The sequence below is a fragment of the Thalia democratica genome, chromosome 1 (assembly GCF_965202585.1).
Source record: "Thalia democratica chromosome 1, ktThaDemo2.hap1.1, whole genome shotgun sequence".
NCBI lineage: Eukaryota > Metazoa > Chordata > Thaliacea > Salpida > Salpidae > Thalia > Thalia democratica.
In genome coordinates, this window is record NC_139165.1 from 53023246 (window position 1) to 53041693 (window position 18448).

At 27.1% G+C, this 18448-nt stretch overlaps 1 protein-coding gene across 1 annotated transcript; it reads left to right on the forward strand.

The window, feature by feature from the left end:
• Positions 1-5454: 5454 nt before the first annotated feature.
• LOC145834232 (large ribosomal subunit protein uL18-like) lies at positions 5455-9747 on the forward strand. Its single transcript, XM_082941647.1, has 6 exons — positions 5455-5487; positions 5847-5894; positions 7996-8133; positions 8693-8931; positions 9028-9396; positions 9603-9747. Exons 1-6 carry the CDS (start codon positions 5485-5487, stop codon positions 9700-9702), a joined length of 897 nt encoding a protein of 298 aa, XP_082797773.1. The 5' UTR covers positions 5455-5484; the 3' UTR covers positions 9703-9747.
• The last annotated feature ends 8701 nt before the right edge of the window (positions 9748-18448 follow it).

An 18448-nucleotide genomic window follows, 5' to 3' on the forward strand; every position in this document is an offset into this window, starting at 1 on the left:
AAAAAATAACTAACTGAAATAAAAACTAATCCTAACCCTTTATTGAAAAAAACCTTTGGTGACAAGTCATTTAGCAAACACTCACAAGGTTAAAATCTCAACACTAAAAACCACAAAGTGTTGGAAAATCATAAAGCTCAAATCCCCAAGTAAGTATTTGCTAGTGATGTACCGGACTCACTATCCGGGTCCGGGTCCGGCCGGATATTGCCATTTTTGTCTGATATCCGGATCCGGCCGGATTCTAATTTGAAAAAAAAGTCCGGATCCGGTTCCGGCCGGATTCTAATTTAAAAAAAAAGTCCAGGTCCAGGTCCGGTTCCGGCCGGATTCTAATTTGAAAAAAAAAGTCCGGGTCCGGCCGGATCCTAACAGAGATCCGGCCGGACCCGGATCTAGTTAGTAAAAAAGAGCATACTGAAAAGTATTTTTTCAAAAACAAACCCTGTGTAAATTAATAAGAGTCATTTTCGTCAATTAAAATTAAACACCTACCGTGATTGGCTCATTTTGTACACGTGACTAATTTACATTTGTTTACATTTAAATCATGAAATAAACATTTCATGAAATGCAACTCTTTACATATGTTGTAAAATTGAAAACTTTTGAATGAATACTTGCATTATTTATTGTTTAAAGTTGAGCTCAGAGAATATTTAGATTTAATACGGTTGAATGTACGAGCCAATGAGAACCATATGACCAAATGTTTCAATCTAAGTACTGATGCAACAAAACATCAGAACATGACAGGCAGTTTATATGTAAGCAGTTAGTTAGTTTGGTGTGTAGCTTAAAGCAACAAAATATCTTGAACGTTTTTGTGAATGCTTATTGTAAGTAGTGTTTTGTTTTAAAAGTGAATATTTCAACAGGTGTTTAATTGTTTAAACATTTAAGCCAGGTTTATAGTTTAATAGTTTATTAAAAATTTTACCATTTCTTGTTTACTAAAAGTTTTATTTAATTTTTAGTTTTTTGTTTTAAGTCTTTTGATATAGATTTAAATAGCTTCCGGTTTTTAAAGTGTTACCAAAGTAATTAATAATTTTGTGTATGCTAGTATTTCTTGCTGTGTTTTATATAAAAGATTCATCACTCAAAACTATCGTGTCTGATTATAGAAAGTAGTCTCAGTTAGAATTTAGTATTTGTTAGATATTAAATAAATAAGGTAGGATTTAATCATGATGGGTAGTACTAATAAGTTAAGTATACCACAATCAGTCCACAACTTTACTACCAAATTGTCAACCTTTGCTAGCTGTTCTACTGATTATTAGATTAAAGTAATTTTTTCAGTTTTTAAAAACCTCGACTGCCTCAGGCTAGTTTAGTTTTTTATAAAAACTCAGGCTAGTTTTCTTTTAGATTTTGAATGAGTTTGAGCTTGTCGCTAACCCGGGTTTCTACTTATACAATTTTATCGGCCTGATTTATATAACGCAACGTGCGCTCTAACTTGTATAGTAGATGCCCCAAGATAACGCTTAAATTATAGTCGACTTAAATATACTAATATGAATTACTTACTATTTACTAAAGGTTTAATAAATCAGTTACTTATACTAATTTAAACTTAGTTAGAATCTGTGATAATGATTATATTTACAATGAATTTGCGAAACGAAAAGATGATAAAATACTGCACAACATTACACTAATAAACCAAATTATCAATTCGTTTAAAAGACGACAATACTCGAATAAAAGAAACTAAAGACTAAATGTTTAAACCAAACTCAAAAAGTGTTCTAAAATCGAAATCAACTCGACAACAAGATTGAAACCATTAAAACTTAAGTGCAGCGAAAAGCTGCACTGACTTCAGTCTGCTGCAATGCAGTAAAACTAAAAAAAGTCAAAATTACGCGAGATTGTTGAATTTATACTCGCTTGAGAGAAAAGAAGAAAGTAAAAAAGAAACAATTGCCACTAGAGTGGCACATGGTGATCCAGTTTTCATTATTTTGTTATTTTCTAGTGTATTTTGTTCAAGAACTTGATTTCAGATTTTTAATTGTAATTAACACCTAAATTTGTAAACCTTGTGGCTAGCTGTTCTACTTATTATTAGATTAAAGTTCTTTTTTTTTCAGTTTTTAAAAACCTCATTCTGACTCAGGCTAGTTTATTCTAGTGATGTACCGGACTCACTATCCGGGTCCGGGTCCGGCCGGATTCTAATTTGAAAAAAAAAGTCCGGATTCGGGTCCGGTACATCACTAGTATTTGCCGACGCTACAACAAAAAACACACCAACAATCCAATAATGTGATCACTGCCACCAGTGTGAACTCACAATTAGCTGTTGCAAACTCAAATAAACAAATATCTAATTAAAAGTATTTAGTTCTAAAAACATAAAAAACTAACTAGAATAAAGAAATACTGTAGTATGAAAAAAAAAATACTACTTGTATGGATAATAATATATACATATATATCAACAATAAAGTCAATAAATAATAAGAGTTTTTAAAATTTGTAACTATTAAGTTTGTACAAAACTCAAAAAATAATAATAAAAATAAAATAAACAAATAAAATAAGTAAAAATAAAATAAATAAAATATTAAATAAAATTTAAAAAAAGAAAAAATACTAAAATTAAAATAGAAAAAATTAGAAAAAATTAGTTTTTTTTTTTTTTTTTTTACTAAAATAAAAAATAAAAACAAATTATACATTAATCTTCCTTTATTGTACCAACATATGTTTCTGTGTGTTAACGGATTAACACACTTCAACTGGGTTATAAATAACATAACCCAGTTGAAGTGTGTTAATCCGTTAACACACAGAAACATATGTCGGTACAATAAAGATGATTACTGTGTAATTTGCCTGCTAAATATATTAATGAGTTTGTTTTTATTTTTTTTCTTCCTTAGCTTAATAAGTTTTAACGTAACAAAATCATAATAAGTTGTTAGCATTAAAAAACGTATAAAACTTAAGAGTATTTGATAAATATTATATCGAAAGGTTTTTTTGTACACCTGTCCCTGTACCATATTTTTTTAAGCGCGATTTTGTCATTCAATAAAGTATTAAAACAAGTTCTTATAGTTTACAAAAACTGTAATAAATAAAGGTATCGTAGTATATAGGTTCTTAAACTTAAAGGAACCATAATATTAGTCAGTAAAAGATTACATAAACAATTACTAAAGTACTTTTTGACTAAACACTATTTAGAATTAGAAAATAATAATTCTGGTACAGTATTAATAGTATTAAACAAACTCTACTTAGTTATTTAAAATATAGATATTTCCTTGATTGCAAAAAATAGTAAAATGTTTTACAACATTTTATTTTGTATTCTACTTTTTCTTGTTATAAGTATGTTTCACATGTTATAAGTTTGTATCTGTCTGTCTTATACTCTCTGGTCTAGGGTGGGAAACGTACGACTCGTCTATTTTTACAAAAACTAAGTGGAATCCGGCCCGCAAAAGGTAAAACTGCGGCGTGTGAACTTGTAAAACTGGCACGCTAAAACCGAAATTTGAAATTTACTTTAGATATTTAGGGTTTTAAAATGAAGAGCAATACAAAAGTTACATTTTATAAGTATAGTTTACGAGAGGTCAGAAATATAAAGCAATGGGTATAGTAAAAAAAGGTCTCATAAGTTTATTATTTTGTCAAAATGAACTGGATAGTTAGTTCAGTGTTAGTAAAAGTCTCCAGTCTGCCGACTAAAACTTTGCCCATTCCGTTCGTACTTTAGTTTGTGTAGTATGTACGTTAGGTATTTATTTTAATGCAATAAAATTTTTCAATCTCAAAGTGTCAAAGAGACATATTTTATGGGAAATTCAAAAATTTAGCCAAAAAATGTCTGTCGCTGTCAATTACTGCTCCGAAGTCTTTTATGCATTAAAAAAATTATAATATGTTTTTAAGTTACTTCTTTTTTCCTTTTAATTTTTCTATTGTCAGAAATTATAAAATCTTCCGAATACAGATTAATGGTTTTTTTTAATAACTTTTAAACCTTTGTGTGGTGGTATTTTAAAGTAATTTGAGAATTCTTTTGAGCCTATTGCGCAAAAATTACTCGAACATAATATTCAAGTTAAATAAACAAGTGTATGTGTACATATAATACTTTTTTACATGTTTAAATTATTTTTTTAGTTCTGGCAGGTAAATATGCTTCTGTTTTGAAATTTCACCTACACTATCTTTTAAAGAAGGCCTGTTATAAATGGAGCATTAAAAAATCTATATAAATTTTATATACTGTTAGTTTTTTTTCGTAAACATTTAAATCTTAACTATCTAAGTGTAAGAAAGCAAAATATTTAATCCCGCTTAATTTAATAAACGTTAAACGTGTGCTGAAAAATATTAAAAAGGTTTATAAAACTTTTATTGTTATGAAGGTATAAGAATGTGACAAAATTTAATTATTTAAAAATAAAGCAATAAAATTTAAAAAAAATGCAAAATTACTTAAAACTTTATAATCTTTTATTAATAACAACTATAATCCATTTTAAGTATGGAACAAATGTGTTTATATTATTTTCTTAAAAAATTATATACATTCCTTTTTTTTTTGAAATCACAGCAAAAATACTGCAGTTATATTTTACAGCTACTAACTATTTTATTTTTTCAAGCTATCTGTAAAAAAGTTAAGTTATTAAAATACATTATACTGAGTGAGTAGTTAATTTAAATATTGTATTAATATTTTTTATTTAATTTTTTATCAAGTGCTATATTAGAACATCGTTCTTAAACGAACATTTTTGTGTTGTGAAGTAAAATGTATGGCTTATTATTATTTAAAAATTGAGCTAAAAGCAGAATATAAAGCAGAGACGTTTAAATTCATAAAATAACGATTTTAGAAAACTGAATGAATGTATGTTTTTTGCAACTTTAAATGTCATGCTCGAGTAACTATTTGGCAATTATAATGTTAAGTTAAAGTCAAATGTTAGTCTTAAACAGAACAACAACGAAATAAGTTTAATAACAAACAACGATTAAAAGATATTTAATTTTTAGAATAAGTTTTAAACGTACAATTTAAAAAAAAATAAAAATTAATTAGTATAAATGTACATATACAAATTTTAAGGATGTTATGATAGTTTTCGCTAAATTAGCTTATCAGTAGGTACTTAATTTTAATAGAAAAATAGTGTTTTAGACTATTTAAACCCGATTTCAGATATTAGATTTTAGAGTAGAGTATATTAAAAAAAAAAACGTTGTTATAATTTTTTTCATCTATAAAAGAAAAATTTCAAGCAATTTCTTTGATTATATTTATTTTTAAAGCAAAACATTAAAAGTATAAACTGTAATTGTTTTGCAAGATTTGTTTTGTTTTAAATTAGTCCCTGATAATTTTTTCTTCTAAAATGGCTTTCTTTTTTGTCAAAGTGAAAAATAGTTTCTGACTCAATATAAGCTATTAGTTAGATAGAATTTCTTCATCAGCCAACAGAAGTCATGGTAAGAAATACTTTTAATAAAATTTAATTGTAATCTATTAAGTGCATTTGAAAAATTAATCTGTCAATGCTTGTAAAAATGTAAACTAGAGGTACACAATATTTTTAAATAAGTTATTTATTTGTCATATTTAAAATTGTTTTATTGGTTATTTGTTCAATAAATGTGAATATACCTGCAAAATTTCTTTTAAATTTTTTAATATTATCGTAATTTACTGAAGAATTTTTATCATCAAGACCATTCATATGTACAATTATATAATTTTAGATAGTTACTTGTTTAAAATTCTTGAAACAGCTGTATTACTTGATTTTTATAATAATTTTATAATATCTTTCTAATATAATATTTTACAGGTTTTCACTAAAGTTGTCAAGAACAAGGCTTACTTCAAGCGCTACCAGGTGAGTTATAATGTCTATGTTTAATATCTAATGTCAAGCATTAATGGTATGAGGAGTTTGTCATAAATAATGTATCATAAATATCTATTTATGAAATATTATCCTAATTCAATTTAGATTACTAAGTTTTTCATTTTTATATGATTTAATATTTTAGTAATTTAAATAACCAGTCACCTCCAAAGTTGCAGTTTAAACTATACAAATGTTTAAACTGCTAAATTGATAATTCATTGATTAATATGTTAGACAGTTTAATAACCAAGATTAAAAACTCTGAATTCTGTTAAATCAACTTGTTAAATATAATAGATATAATAAATATTTTGGGATACACATCAAACAAATACACCAGTAGTAAATTTTTGCTCTGTTATGCTGTTCAAAAAAATTGTTAACCAAATGCTCAATTATATAATTTCATATATTTATGCTAAATTGATCAAGAGTGCCATTTAAATTTCAATCAAAGTTCTGTATATTAAGTTGAGTTTGGTTACACTTATTATTGAAAATTTTTGATTTTGCTTATATTCAAGTTTGCCATCAAACTAGGAAATCTGATAAACCTGGAATTTGACCATTTAGGCTAAATAACCTGAAGAGACCTGGGATTTAAGTAAATTTGAACTAAAATCACTATTAAATCTGAAAAACCTGGAATTATTAATAGTTTTAACATGATAAGTAAAAAGTTAGATTTGACATTAAAATTCTACCATATATTTTTAAATATTTTATCATTATCAACAATATATAAAAAAAAACATTTGAAGTAGCTTTACAGCACTTTTCAATGTTTTTATTTCACACAGTTTCTTACCCAGAACTAACTTAAAACTTTAAATAGGCGAAAAATGTTAACCTTTAAAACCTGGAGGATATTTTGAAAACCTAGAGAAAATTGCCAAAAACATTTGGCAACCCTGTGTAAAGTTGAAAAACTTATAATTTTATATCAACTTTCAATGTTTTTAAACATAATAAAGGCTGTTAATTTAATTTTTTTGAAAATTATTGTTATGTTGAAATCAAGCAAATCAGTATTTATTCTCGGTTCAAATAAAGTTCTATAATGAAGAATTGATTAAGAGAAATAAAACTTTTAAATGTAGCTGCATTGGCATTTTTGTCATAACAAATTTGGATGAGATTAAGTTCAAATTTTGACATAATTTTTTTAAAATATAATATTGTGAGGGAATGGAACATCTGTTTCTATTACTTGCAAATGGTTCACAGTTTTCAATAATTTAAGTTTAACATGGAGCTTAAGCAATGAGGTAATAAACTTAATTTGGCAGTGGGTTAATTAAATTCTAAGAGTAAGTTGGGACAATAAGAAAAACAGTTCTTAAAACTGCATAAGCAATTCTAAATAAGTAATTCCATTGAATGATTGTATTTGTAGTAAAAGATATCCACTCTGATTTCATTTCTTAAAGGTTTTGTATTTAGGAATTAGTAGAATAACTATCAAATATAAAAGTTATAGCTTAAATAGTCAAATCATAAATTATTACTCCAATTTTAAAATATGTAGGAAGATAAGATATATTAAGTTTATTTAATTGGTGTTACCTAAAGTCCGTAAGTAGTAGACCCCCATAAATGGTATTTATATTATAATGGAGTTTTGGTGAGCCAATTTTTATTTAAATATTTTAATATATATTTTATTAATTCAAGGAAACGAAATCTTTCATAACACTTATTTCACTTAATTTTTTTTTGTATGATCATTTCCAATAAGTTTAAATTATCACTAAAGTCAACTAGAACTTTTGTTTTTAGCACATACAACATAAATAAAAATGTTGTAAAGCAGAGTGGCAAGCAAAGCAACTTATGTTCACTCTAATAAGCAAAGCTTGACTGAATTAGATAAGCTAATTCTGATTTTATTTTAGGTTAAGAAAGTATTTAAAATACTAGTTAACATAATAAATGCTTACATCCAGATGAATTATTTTTTGTGAAGCACTTGATTTTAAAAAGGCTCAATAATAATACAGTTAATAAACAATTTTCATCTAACATGAGTGAAATACTAACTAAATTTTTACTACAAGAATTATTAAACATTAAAAAAATCATTTAGGTCAAATATAAGCGCCGCCGCCAGGGAGTCACTGACTACCAAGCTCGCAAGAAGTTATGTGTTCAAGATAAGAACAAATACATGACTCCAAAATACAGGATGGTTGTCCGTTTCACAAACAAAGATATTGTTTGCCAGGTAAGTAAACTATTTTTTCAGATTTTATATATAAATTAATTCTAAGAATTTAAAATTTAAAAAGATATCAATAAAATAATGCTTTTATTTTAAGTTCTAGCTCTAGCATAACTCGAATTATCCAACCCTATTTATGTTTTAAAGTATGTTTAAACCAGAATATTTAATGATTTTTACCATTTAATTGTATAATTCTAACCTGTCATAAAGCTTACGATTTAATCAACACATGTATAAAACCCCATCTCTCTGATCTGGGAAGTTTAAGTGTTGATCATTAACATGAGTTTGAAAACTTTTTTAAGTTTGATTGCTTAATGTTAGTGTTTTGTAGGCTGCAATTTATTATTGCAGCTACTATGTCAATTCTGCTAGCAACTTATTGGCTGACGTCTTTGACCGAGGTTCTTGAGGTTTTTATCTTTCCAAGTTGGTTTTGAATACTTCAACTACCTAAAACTCAAAATACTTCTATGTTTAATTTCGTACTTGGTTATCTATTTTAGTATTGCTTGTGAATCTAGTTTTAATTTTATTCAAGTTGATATAAAATTTCCAGATTGCCTATGCTCGTATTCAAGGAGATGTTGTTGTTGCATCAGCTTATGCACATGAACTTCCTAAATACGGAGTCAAAGTTGGTCTCACCAACTATGCGGCTGCCTACTGCACTGGGCTTCTGCTTGCAAGGCGTCTGCTCGCCAAATTCAACTTAGACAAGATCTATGAAGGTCAGACCGAAGTTGATGGTGAGTACTTTGCTGTTGAGGAGGAAGAAGGTCAACCCAGATCTTTCAGGTATGTATTTACCATCTGCATTACTACCGCAATTTGAATCTGATATTGTTTCAAACTTGATATTTTTTACATATTGCTAACTTCCTTTTTTTGCAGAGCTTTCTTGGATGTTGGTCTTGCCCGTACATCTACTGGAGCACGTATCTTCGCAGCAATGAAGGGAGCTGCTGATGGTGGACTGGACATTCCTCACTCCGAAAAACGCTTCCACGGTCATGATGGCGAGAACTTGAATGCTCAAGCACATCGTGATGCCATTTTCGGCCAACACGTTGCCAACTACATGCGTCAGTTGTCTGAAGAAGATGACGATACCGCATACAAACGTCAATTCGGAAGGTACATCAAAGAAGGTGTTACTGCTGACTCAATGGAAGAAATGTACCAAAAGTGCCACGAAGCCATCCGTGCCGATCCATCACCAGCACCCAAGAAGGAGAAATCTGCTGATGTCAAGCAGAAGAGGTACTTAATTTTAATATTTTTGATATTTTAAAATAATGTGAATGATTAAAACTTATAATCGCCTAGATGTTTTTAGGTGAAGCGTTTTGTTTTACCGTCGTCTTTGAGGCTACTATTTATAGTCATAGTTACTCTGACACATTAAATTGTTTAATTAGGATAGCCATTGTTGTAACAACGTTGTACATGATTTAATTTTGTTACAGATGGAACCGCAAGAAGATGACCAAGGCCCAGCGTATGGACCGTGTCAAACAGCTCAAAGCACACCACTTGAAGCTCCAAGCTGCTGCTGCCGAGGAATAAATTCAATAGATTTATTAAATAATAAATTAGACAATATTAGACAAACCTTGTTGTATTTTTATTTATAAAAATTACTATATATAAATTACTTAATCAATTACTACTATACTACTAGTACGATCTAGCTGATTAGAAAAAATAATATTGTATGACAGTCAACACATCACTTAAAAATTTAACAAAAATCTATAGTTTTAGCAATTTAGAAAGTTCAATAGTATTTATTTATAAATGGAGATGTTTCAATTAAGCCTAAGCGTTTTAAGATTATTCTTTTATTGCTTCGTTAACTAAGTATGCAATGCTAGTACATGAATTGGACCTTGACCTAAAGACTCAACAGCGTCACAGATTGAAATGTTCTCATGGGAATAAACTCAACATAATGCTGATAATGTATCTTTGATAAATATTTTAAACTTTTTAATCAGTGCATTTAAAATTTGAGAATTAAGTTCTAACCCGAAATTTATTTTCTTGAAAATAATGTAGATAGGAGAAAATTAATTACATTTAACTTTAAATTGGACTTTAGATAGACCAGACCCAAAAGCGAAGAATTAGTAATTCTTATTGGATTTAAGAAAAAATTTAGCAGCGCTTATAATATAAATGATATGTGATTTATATTATATTTAAGTCCTTAATTTTAAACTAAATGTTCTTAAAGACTACTAAATGAAAGCATTTTGAATTAGGATTTTATTTTCAAAAGTTAAATATTTAAGGTTCATTATGATCTGCAACTTTACATATACAAGCATTGAACTACCTATTAAGCATATACTATATAGTCACTATAACTGCCCACACTTAAAAGTACCACATATTTTCATGTATTACTTAGAGAATGAAAGCAACTCGTGCCGAACTCGTGTGTATAACTTAAATTTCCCCTACAGAACCTTGAAAAACAAAGATCATTAAAAAGAGCAGAACGTGTATAAACATAAAAAAAAATATAAAGCAGAAAGTTTTGTATAAATGAAGGCTTCTTGGGTAAAGAAAATGAAGCAAATATTACTAACATCGAAGGTTATTTGTTAAATTTAAAGATATTTCCTCATTTGATTAAAGCAAAGGCAGTTTTACGACGTAATTTAATAAACACATCTTATCTCCTCATAGATCCCACTTAGCAGGAACAAACAATTGTGCAATTTATCAAATAACCCTCTCATACTAATTAATTAATTCACCACTATATTTATCAACGTCTTCGGAAAGTTGAAATCGTCCTTATAGTATCAATACTGATGACTTATGAAAACTAAACTATTGCACAACAATCAACATCAGTTTATGCGATCTGTTAACTAATCTAATATTTAACTCTAACTTTGTATAATGTAGTCGGAAGACCAAAAGTTGGCTATTATACTTATATATAAATAAATTTCCGATTCTTTTATATAAAGAAATTTCCGATGCCCAATTAGATAACTACCAGTAAAAACTGGGCTATATATTTTAATCCGCTTACTAAAAATTTATATTAATAAAAAAAACGGAGTAAACATAGCCTTTGCCTGGACTTTTGTAGGCTGAGATAACCTCAAGTTAAAGGTTTGATCACATCAAAACTAGTGGTCTGATAATCGAAATGGTGTGATCAAGCATTTGAAAACAAAGACATTTTGTAATGAGCTGCAATAAAAACATTGTATTAGGTCCATTAACGCAAGAAATAATAACTTTTTAACTCCTCTGCATAATTGCAGTACAGCTTAGATTCAACCCGCATCAGCAAACCTTTCTGCACGTTTGTTATGTACGATAATGATAAAAATTGAATTGAAAATTTAAAGAAGTTTTATAACATGATGATATCACTACATAATCAAAAAGAAGTCCAAAGAAAAAAAAAACGATGAAAATAGTGTATAGTTCTAAAACTGTTTATTGTGTTAACTCTGGTATGAAAGGCACTAATTTGATATTAAAAAATAAATGCAGTATTATTTTACAAAATAAGAGAATAAATTTAATTTTCAGGGTCAACACAATTGCTATCTAACAGAAATCAAATGCGATTTTTTTCTAGTTTTAGTTAGAATTAATTTTGTATTGATGTTAAAAAAGATGACGCTAAAGAAATGTGAGCAGCCATAAATGTTGAAATATAGCTTTTTGATGGGTTCATGTTGCTTTCTTCCTGACAATTTACCTGACTATTGTTGTTTTTATACTTGTACAGCATAGTGTTGTAAGGCTTTTATCGTATTTAAAGATTAGAAATAAAGTAGTCTGATAAAAAAAGAAAAATATCTTTAAACTATAATTTAATTGGTTTTATTATTTCAAATTTTTAAATATTTAATTTTATATATAAGTAAATTATAAGCTAAATGAATGACAAAAAATTAAGCATTCAAAATTTTTGTCAAACGAACTGGTTTACGAAAAAAATTTTCGATTACCTAGTAATACACTATGGATACAGTGTAATGTCTTGCTGGGACAGGGTGTAACATACTTGTAAATACATAAACAATCTTGAATAAATACTTTCTAATTACAAACTAACGCCAGTCTTGTACATATTAATGGTATATAACAGTGGTGATGCTTGGTATTTTTTTAGGTTGATCATTTGCTACAGCTACAAACCACGCGGCGCCCTTGGTACTAATTTTAAGGACTGATATACAAAATATGATATTCGGTATAGGCAAGGTCTAATCGTAAGCTGTGATTTTTTTCTTTTAAGAGTGACATCTTTTAAATCAAAAAACAGTTTCTGACTATATTAAACAAGTGAAATCTTAATAAAATGACTAAAAATTATTTGTTTATTTATTAACTTGGGTTTTTTTAACAATTTTCTTTCTATTTAACCTATTAATGATAAATTTTATTACAATACAATGTTTCACTCTTTTGAAAACGAGATCTTCAGTTGTTTAAAATCTTATTCGAATAGAATAAAATAATTATTTATAATTAAATTTTCAAAGACACTTTTAGTAGACGCATCTGCAAAAGTTTTTGAAGTTTTATCCTGAACAAGGCCTGACAAGACATTAAATTGTATTCATGTGGTTGTGACTCTAAAAGCTTTTTATGTACACCAGGTCTTAAGACCAATTATTTCTCGTTTTTTGTTGTTAAATAAACAACTATCCACAATAAAAAAACATTTATGTCATAAGCTTAAGCATTTGAGTTATATTGTAGCCTAGAAAGTGTGCTTTAATTTGAAAGTGAATATTTTTTTAGAACCTAGAAGAATGTTATTATTCGTGCCTTCTATATAGGTAATTAAAAAAAACTGGCATCTTTTCAGACAAAGTTTTTCAAGCAAATTATTAGTAGTAGACTTCCTTATATTACAAATGTTACGAGTCGAAACTATTTTTCACAGTGTTGTTATGTAGCTATATTGAGTTTGTTGGTTGGTTTGCAGCTTTCATATTTTGTTGCTTAAGTCTGCAATAGTTATTAAAGTAAGTTATTTTGTTTTTTTCCCTGTACCAAAGCGTCTTGGAAGTATTTTTTCCACTTACAGCGGTTCATGGTACAATTCTTTTATTTGTTTAGGTCAATAGTTAACCTCTACATGTCTCGTTTTCACACATCCCGAAAGGTAACCGAGACTTTGCTCTGTAGAACGATTTATACGTATAAGATATTTTCCGCTTACATTCCGTCTTCAACTCCTTCGCATGTCCTCGCCAGTGCAGTCTTTGTTAACAAGTAAATGTGAACATAGTTGGTATACTTCATAAGTAGAGCACAACTGTGTTTGGTTTCCTGATCATTCATTTTATCCTAAGCAGCTTACTTCATTGAGCGCATATGAAAAACAATTAATATTATCGCTAGAGCAGCATGTGTACTTAAGAATTTGCTTTGTCTACTAACTACACAAATTTTATGTCGTTAAAGTGGTACATACTGATGATTTTATGAAAAAATTAGAGTAAAAACATATCAAAATTTAAAACAGAGTTCTACAGAGTCTAAAGATAAGTTCAATAATTGTTGGTAAGAATTTACACTTTGTAAACTATATTTTCACTCGGCTTCGTTTTATTTAAGCTTTCTTATATTTGAGAGCAAAAATTAAGTTTAAAGCTTTTGGGGGCAATAAAATTAAAACTAGTACCTTCATTTACATCGACAACTTTCAACTATATAAAAAAAAATATCATAAAACAATTTATTCTGATAATCCTAAAAATATTTAAAGCTACTCCTGCCGGCAACAACATAAACTAAAAGTACTCAAGATCAAAAATTAAAAAAGTTTTTTATAAAAACATAACTTCACTTATCAGGTTGAGTACTTATGATTGTTGTGTTTTATGTTATACTATCAATTGTACTTTATAATAGTTTTTAATACACTTATGTTTTTAGATGCAAAATTTTCACATTATTTCATTAAGTTTTTTGCCGTGAACTAGGTCTTTACATTGATTTTAATAGAAAAGCCTTCACCTCCACAATGCATTCTTTTTTTCAGATGTTTTTTTTTCAACAAGTTATTTTCTAATACATTTCTAAAAATTTTACGAGTTTTCAAGTAAAAAATAAAGTAATATCATGCTTAGTTAAATTGAAAATTTTTAATATTAGAAAGCATCTCAAGTATTTTTTATTTTTTCTCTAAACTTAAATATTTTTAAAGTTTAGTAGCGATCAAAAAAAGATTAAACTGGTGACATTGAAAATGCTTTGTTTGATAATTTTTTGTAATGAATTTAATCGTGCTGCTAAACTTTTAATATTAATAAAAATGGCAATAGAAATGCGAGTTGCTAACTTTTTTAAATCATTGTTGTTAGAAAAACAAAAAAGTGGTCAGGTAAGCAGCTAGGACTAGATCAGGGTTTCCCAAACAAATATTTGATTATTTAAACTAGTTTACAGTTGAGAGAAAATTGTTAAAATTTCTATTTATACATTTTTGAACATTTGTTTCCTTGAGCACGTAGTTATATTTTAACTGTTTTTTTCAGAAATCATTAAAAGTTAGCATGACTTAGTTTCTATTTTTTGATTAGTTTTTAGTTATAACTTTATCACTCATTCAAGTTTTATATTAAATTAATTGTCGCAATTAGTTTGTTTTGTTTTATTTTAAACAAATCTTTATTTTGAGTTTTTCTTTCTTTAGAGTTTAATTTTTAACTGATATTTTTTTTGCTCATTATATTTTTTTATTTAGCATGTCGTGTACGACTCGATGACCACCGAGATATTTTTTGTCCTTAGACCAAATTTTTTTGAGACAAACTTAACTGTTGCACTTTGCAGGAGATACATTTTATATTCTGTAGTAGTATTCAGAGTTAACTTTACAGCTAAAAATCGTTAAGATATCTAACAGCTTTGAAAAGATTACATTTATGAATGTCACAATTACAACACATAACTTTCATATACACTCATAAACTACAAACTCCTAATAAGATTTTACTCGAACATAAACAGACTAAACACTTTGAACTAAAAACTAGTAAAATATAAGATTGTTTTAGATGTATTTAATAAATGTCAATTTTTAAAAATGTCTTATAAAATTTTATATTTGTTAGTTAATTTTTATGATAACTTAGGATTTAAATGATTTAATTTTGAAAAAAAAATTATTGAACTCTGATTACAAAATGTTTGTTCAACTAAAAAATTAACACTTTATTGTTTTACAGTTTAATTTTGATTTATAAAATTTCACTAATAAACAACTTTGTTAAGTACATTTTGGTAGCTTTGGTTTTCTTCTAACTCAAAAGAATAAAAATGAATGTCTAAAGATATCAATGAAAATAGTAAAAGTGTCAAATTTCAATACAAATTGTTAACTAAGAAAATTGTTTGTAAGTTTTTTTTTTTATTAAAACTATAACTTAATAAAAAGTTATTTCGGTATGAATCAATCAGTGTGAATTGAAGTTAGTGTCAAGTTTTCAACTTTAAATAAAAAGTTTTAGTTTCACTTAAATGTTAGCAAGATAATAGCCAATTAAACGTCTATCTAGTCCAGGGTTTCCCAAAGTGGGCGATATCGCCCCCCTGGGGGCGATTTTAGTAATTCGGGGGGCGATAATTAGTAAGGGGGCGAAAGGGTGGGCGATAACTAGTAAGGGGGCGAAAAGGGGACGATTTTAAAATTTTGGGTTGTCATAAAATTTTTACTTTATATCTTGCTATTTTACTAATTTTAACTTGCTATTAAATATTTGACCCTGAGGTAAAACTTAAACAAAAAAGCTTATTGTGTTTATGTGAAATATAGAGAAAAAAATCAAGTACTTATGGCTCCTACTTTCATGTTAATTACATATATTTTCTTATTTAACAATTACATAGATCATAGACGATCGGAATTCCTCTCCCTATTTTTTAACCTGAAATACATGTTATTTAGGATCATAAATGCTTTGTAAAAATCTATGTTTTCTATATTAACTAAACCTCATGATACTTCCAATCGTTTTTTGAAAAGTTATTAAGTTAGACTAAGAAATAAAACTATACAGGGTTGCCAATTTACCTAGAAACCTGGAATTTGACAATTTACGCAAAAAAAAATCTAAAATCTGGAACTTTTAACAATTTCAACATATTAAGTAGTAAAATTTCAATTTGAAACAAAAAAGCTATCATGTAGATAAAAATATAGATCCTTTTCGTGACAGATCTTTTTGAATATAACGACTCACAGGAAACCTTCTCAGACTTACAAACTGGCCTTGAACTTAAAGTAATTTTTTCCAAAGAACGATATGAAAGCTTTTGGACTCAACAAAAACTAAGGCAAAAGTATCCAATCATTTGAGAGGAATTTAGATTGTTGTGTATAGTTTTTCCTTCTAGTTATGTTGTTGAGAAAGCTTTTAGTTTAGTTATCAACATCTTGAGCAAAATATCTAATCTAGATATTTGTAAAGGAGGTGACTTGAGGCTTTATTTGACTGATTTAGAATCAGATTAGAAAAATTTGCAAGCATTCATGAACCTCATCCTTCGCATTATATTAGAATTCAGTAGCAGACATTATTTTATGAAAGTTTTATTTATTTATTTGATCTTTTAAAATACTTCTTATTTAACCTAGTTTGTATTGTATTTAAGTAGTCTTTTTATATTAAAAATTGTTCTAAGTTATTTATTCTATAACAGGTTTGCATAATTCCTAATATATATTAATTACGGTAGACTTCCTCTTGAGTTCGCACTTTTCAACCAAAAAAAAAGTTCAAATTTATATTTTCTTAAATTTAACCTAAATAAAGTCTATTACTAACTAAGTATTAATAAAACAAAAAATACACAATATTTAATAGCTTATATAGATCTTTTTTTTTATGAATGTTTGTTTTATGTTTTAATTGATTTCATGTTTATTCATAACGTTATTGCATATAACATATTTAAATTTATCATTTTGTATAAAAAATGGTAACAATTTTTGAGTTTAAACTTTTTGATTTTGTTCAAAATGCGAACTGAAGAGGAAGTCTACTGTATTTATAAAATGGTTTATGTTTTAAATATGTTAATAGCTTTGTTTTGACCTGGTTAATTTTGTAATTTATATTTGTCAATTTACATTACACTAAAAGTTTTTATAGCATAGTGGTTAAAGTATTTGTTTGAAAGAAATTTATTTAACATATTTTTGTGATTACTCGTTTAATCTGTATAAAAAAAAAGATAACCATTAAAGTTTTTATTTCAAAAATTATTTTTTGGTTTTAAAAGAGTATAGATTTGATGTCTCTATTTGAAATGACTTCAAGTTTTTTATTTAAAAAATTGTTAAACTCAAATTTATTTTCTAAGTTGATTTATTATTGTAAGAAAATATATATATTAAATAATTTTAAACTATTAATACAACTGTTTTTGTTTTATCTTATTTTTTAATATATTAGCTATTAGAATATGTTGTTTAATTTAATAATTCAACAATAGCTTTTAGTTTTTCACTATTTTCTTCTGGTAAACTATTATAGGCTAATAACTAGAGAAAAAATAAAATTAAACAGTTTTAAATAAGCCATCAAAAAGACTGCTACAGTGACAAAACAAAGTTTTAACATAATTTAAAGAATTTTTTAATTGATTACTTTCTGTTCCCAGAACTAACTGTAAAACATTTGATTTTTTTGGAATTTAAATTAAGAAAAAAAATGTTGAAATTAAGGTTTAGTTTCTTAAAGGTTATTCCAAGTCAAATACTATTTAATGGTTAACTACTACAAAAAATATTGTTTAAAATGTTTAAAATTAAATTTTTAATTTTACAACTAACTTGCTTATTATATATCTTAGCATTGAAATAGATAATTTTACTGCATTAACAGAAGCTATTGATAAAACCACTTTTCATGAGATAATGAGCCAGTCGGTCAAACTTCCTAAAACTAGATCAGCAATGGTGGTTTAATATTTATTTTACTATGTGTAAAATAATCTGTTTATTCTTTTATAGTTTTTTAATCTCTGGTATTTAATTCTAGAACATGCCTACTTATAAAATAATTTAAGTATTTTGTGCGGCTTAAATAAGTTACTTAGTATTCACTTCTAAATGTCCGAAATTCGTTAAATGAGAGATAGTTAAGATGTCAGGTTTCAGTTAAGATTTAGATGGGTAGCGTACGGTCCAGATCCAATCAAATTTCGATCCGCTAAGTAACTTGAAAACTACTTGTGCAAAATAAACAAAATTTAGTTTTTTGATGCTTATGATTTTGAAATAGAATTTCAATTCGGTTTTCAGTTACTTTAG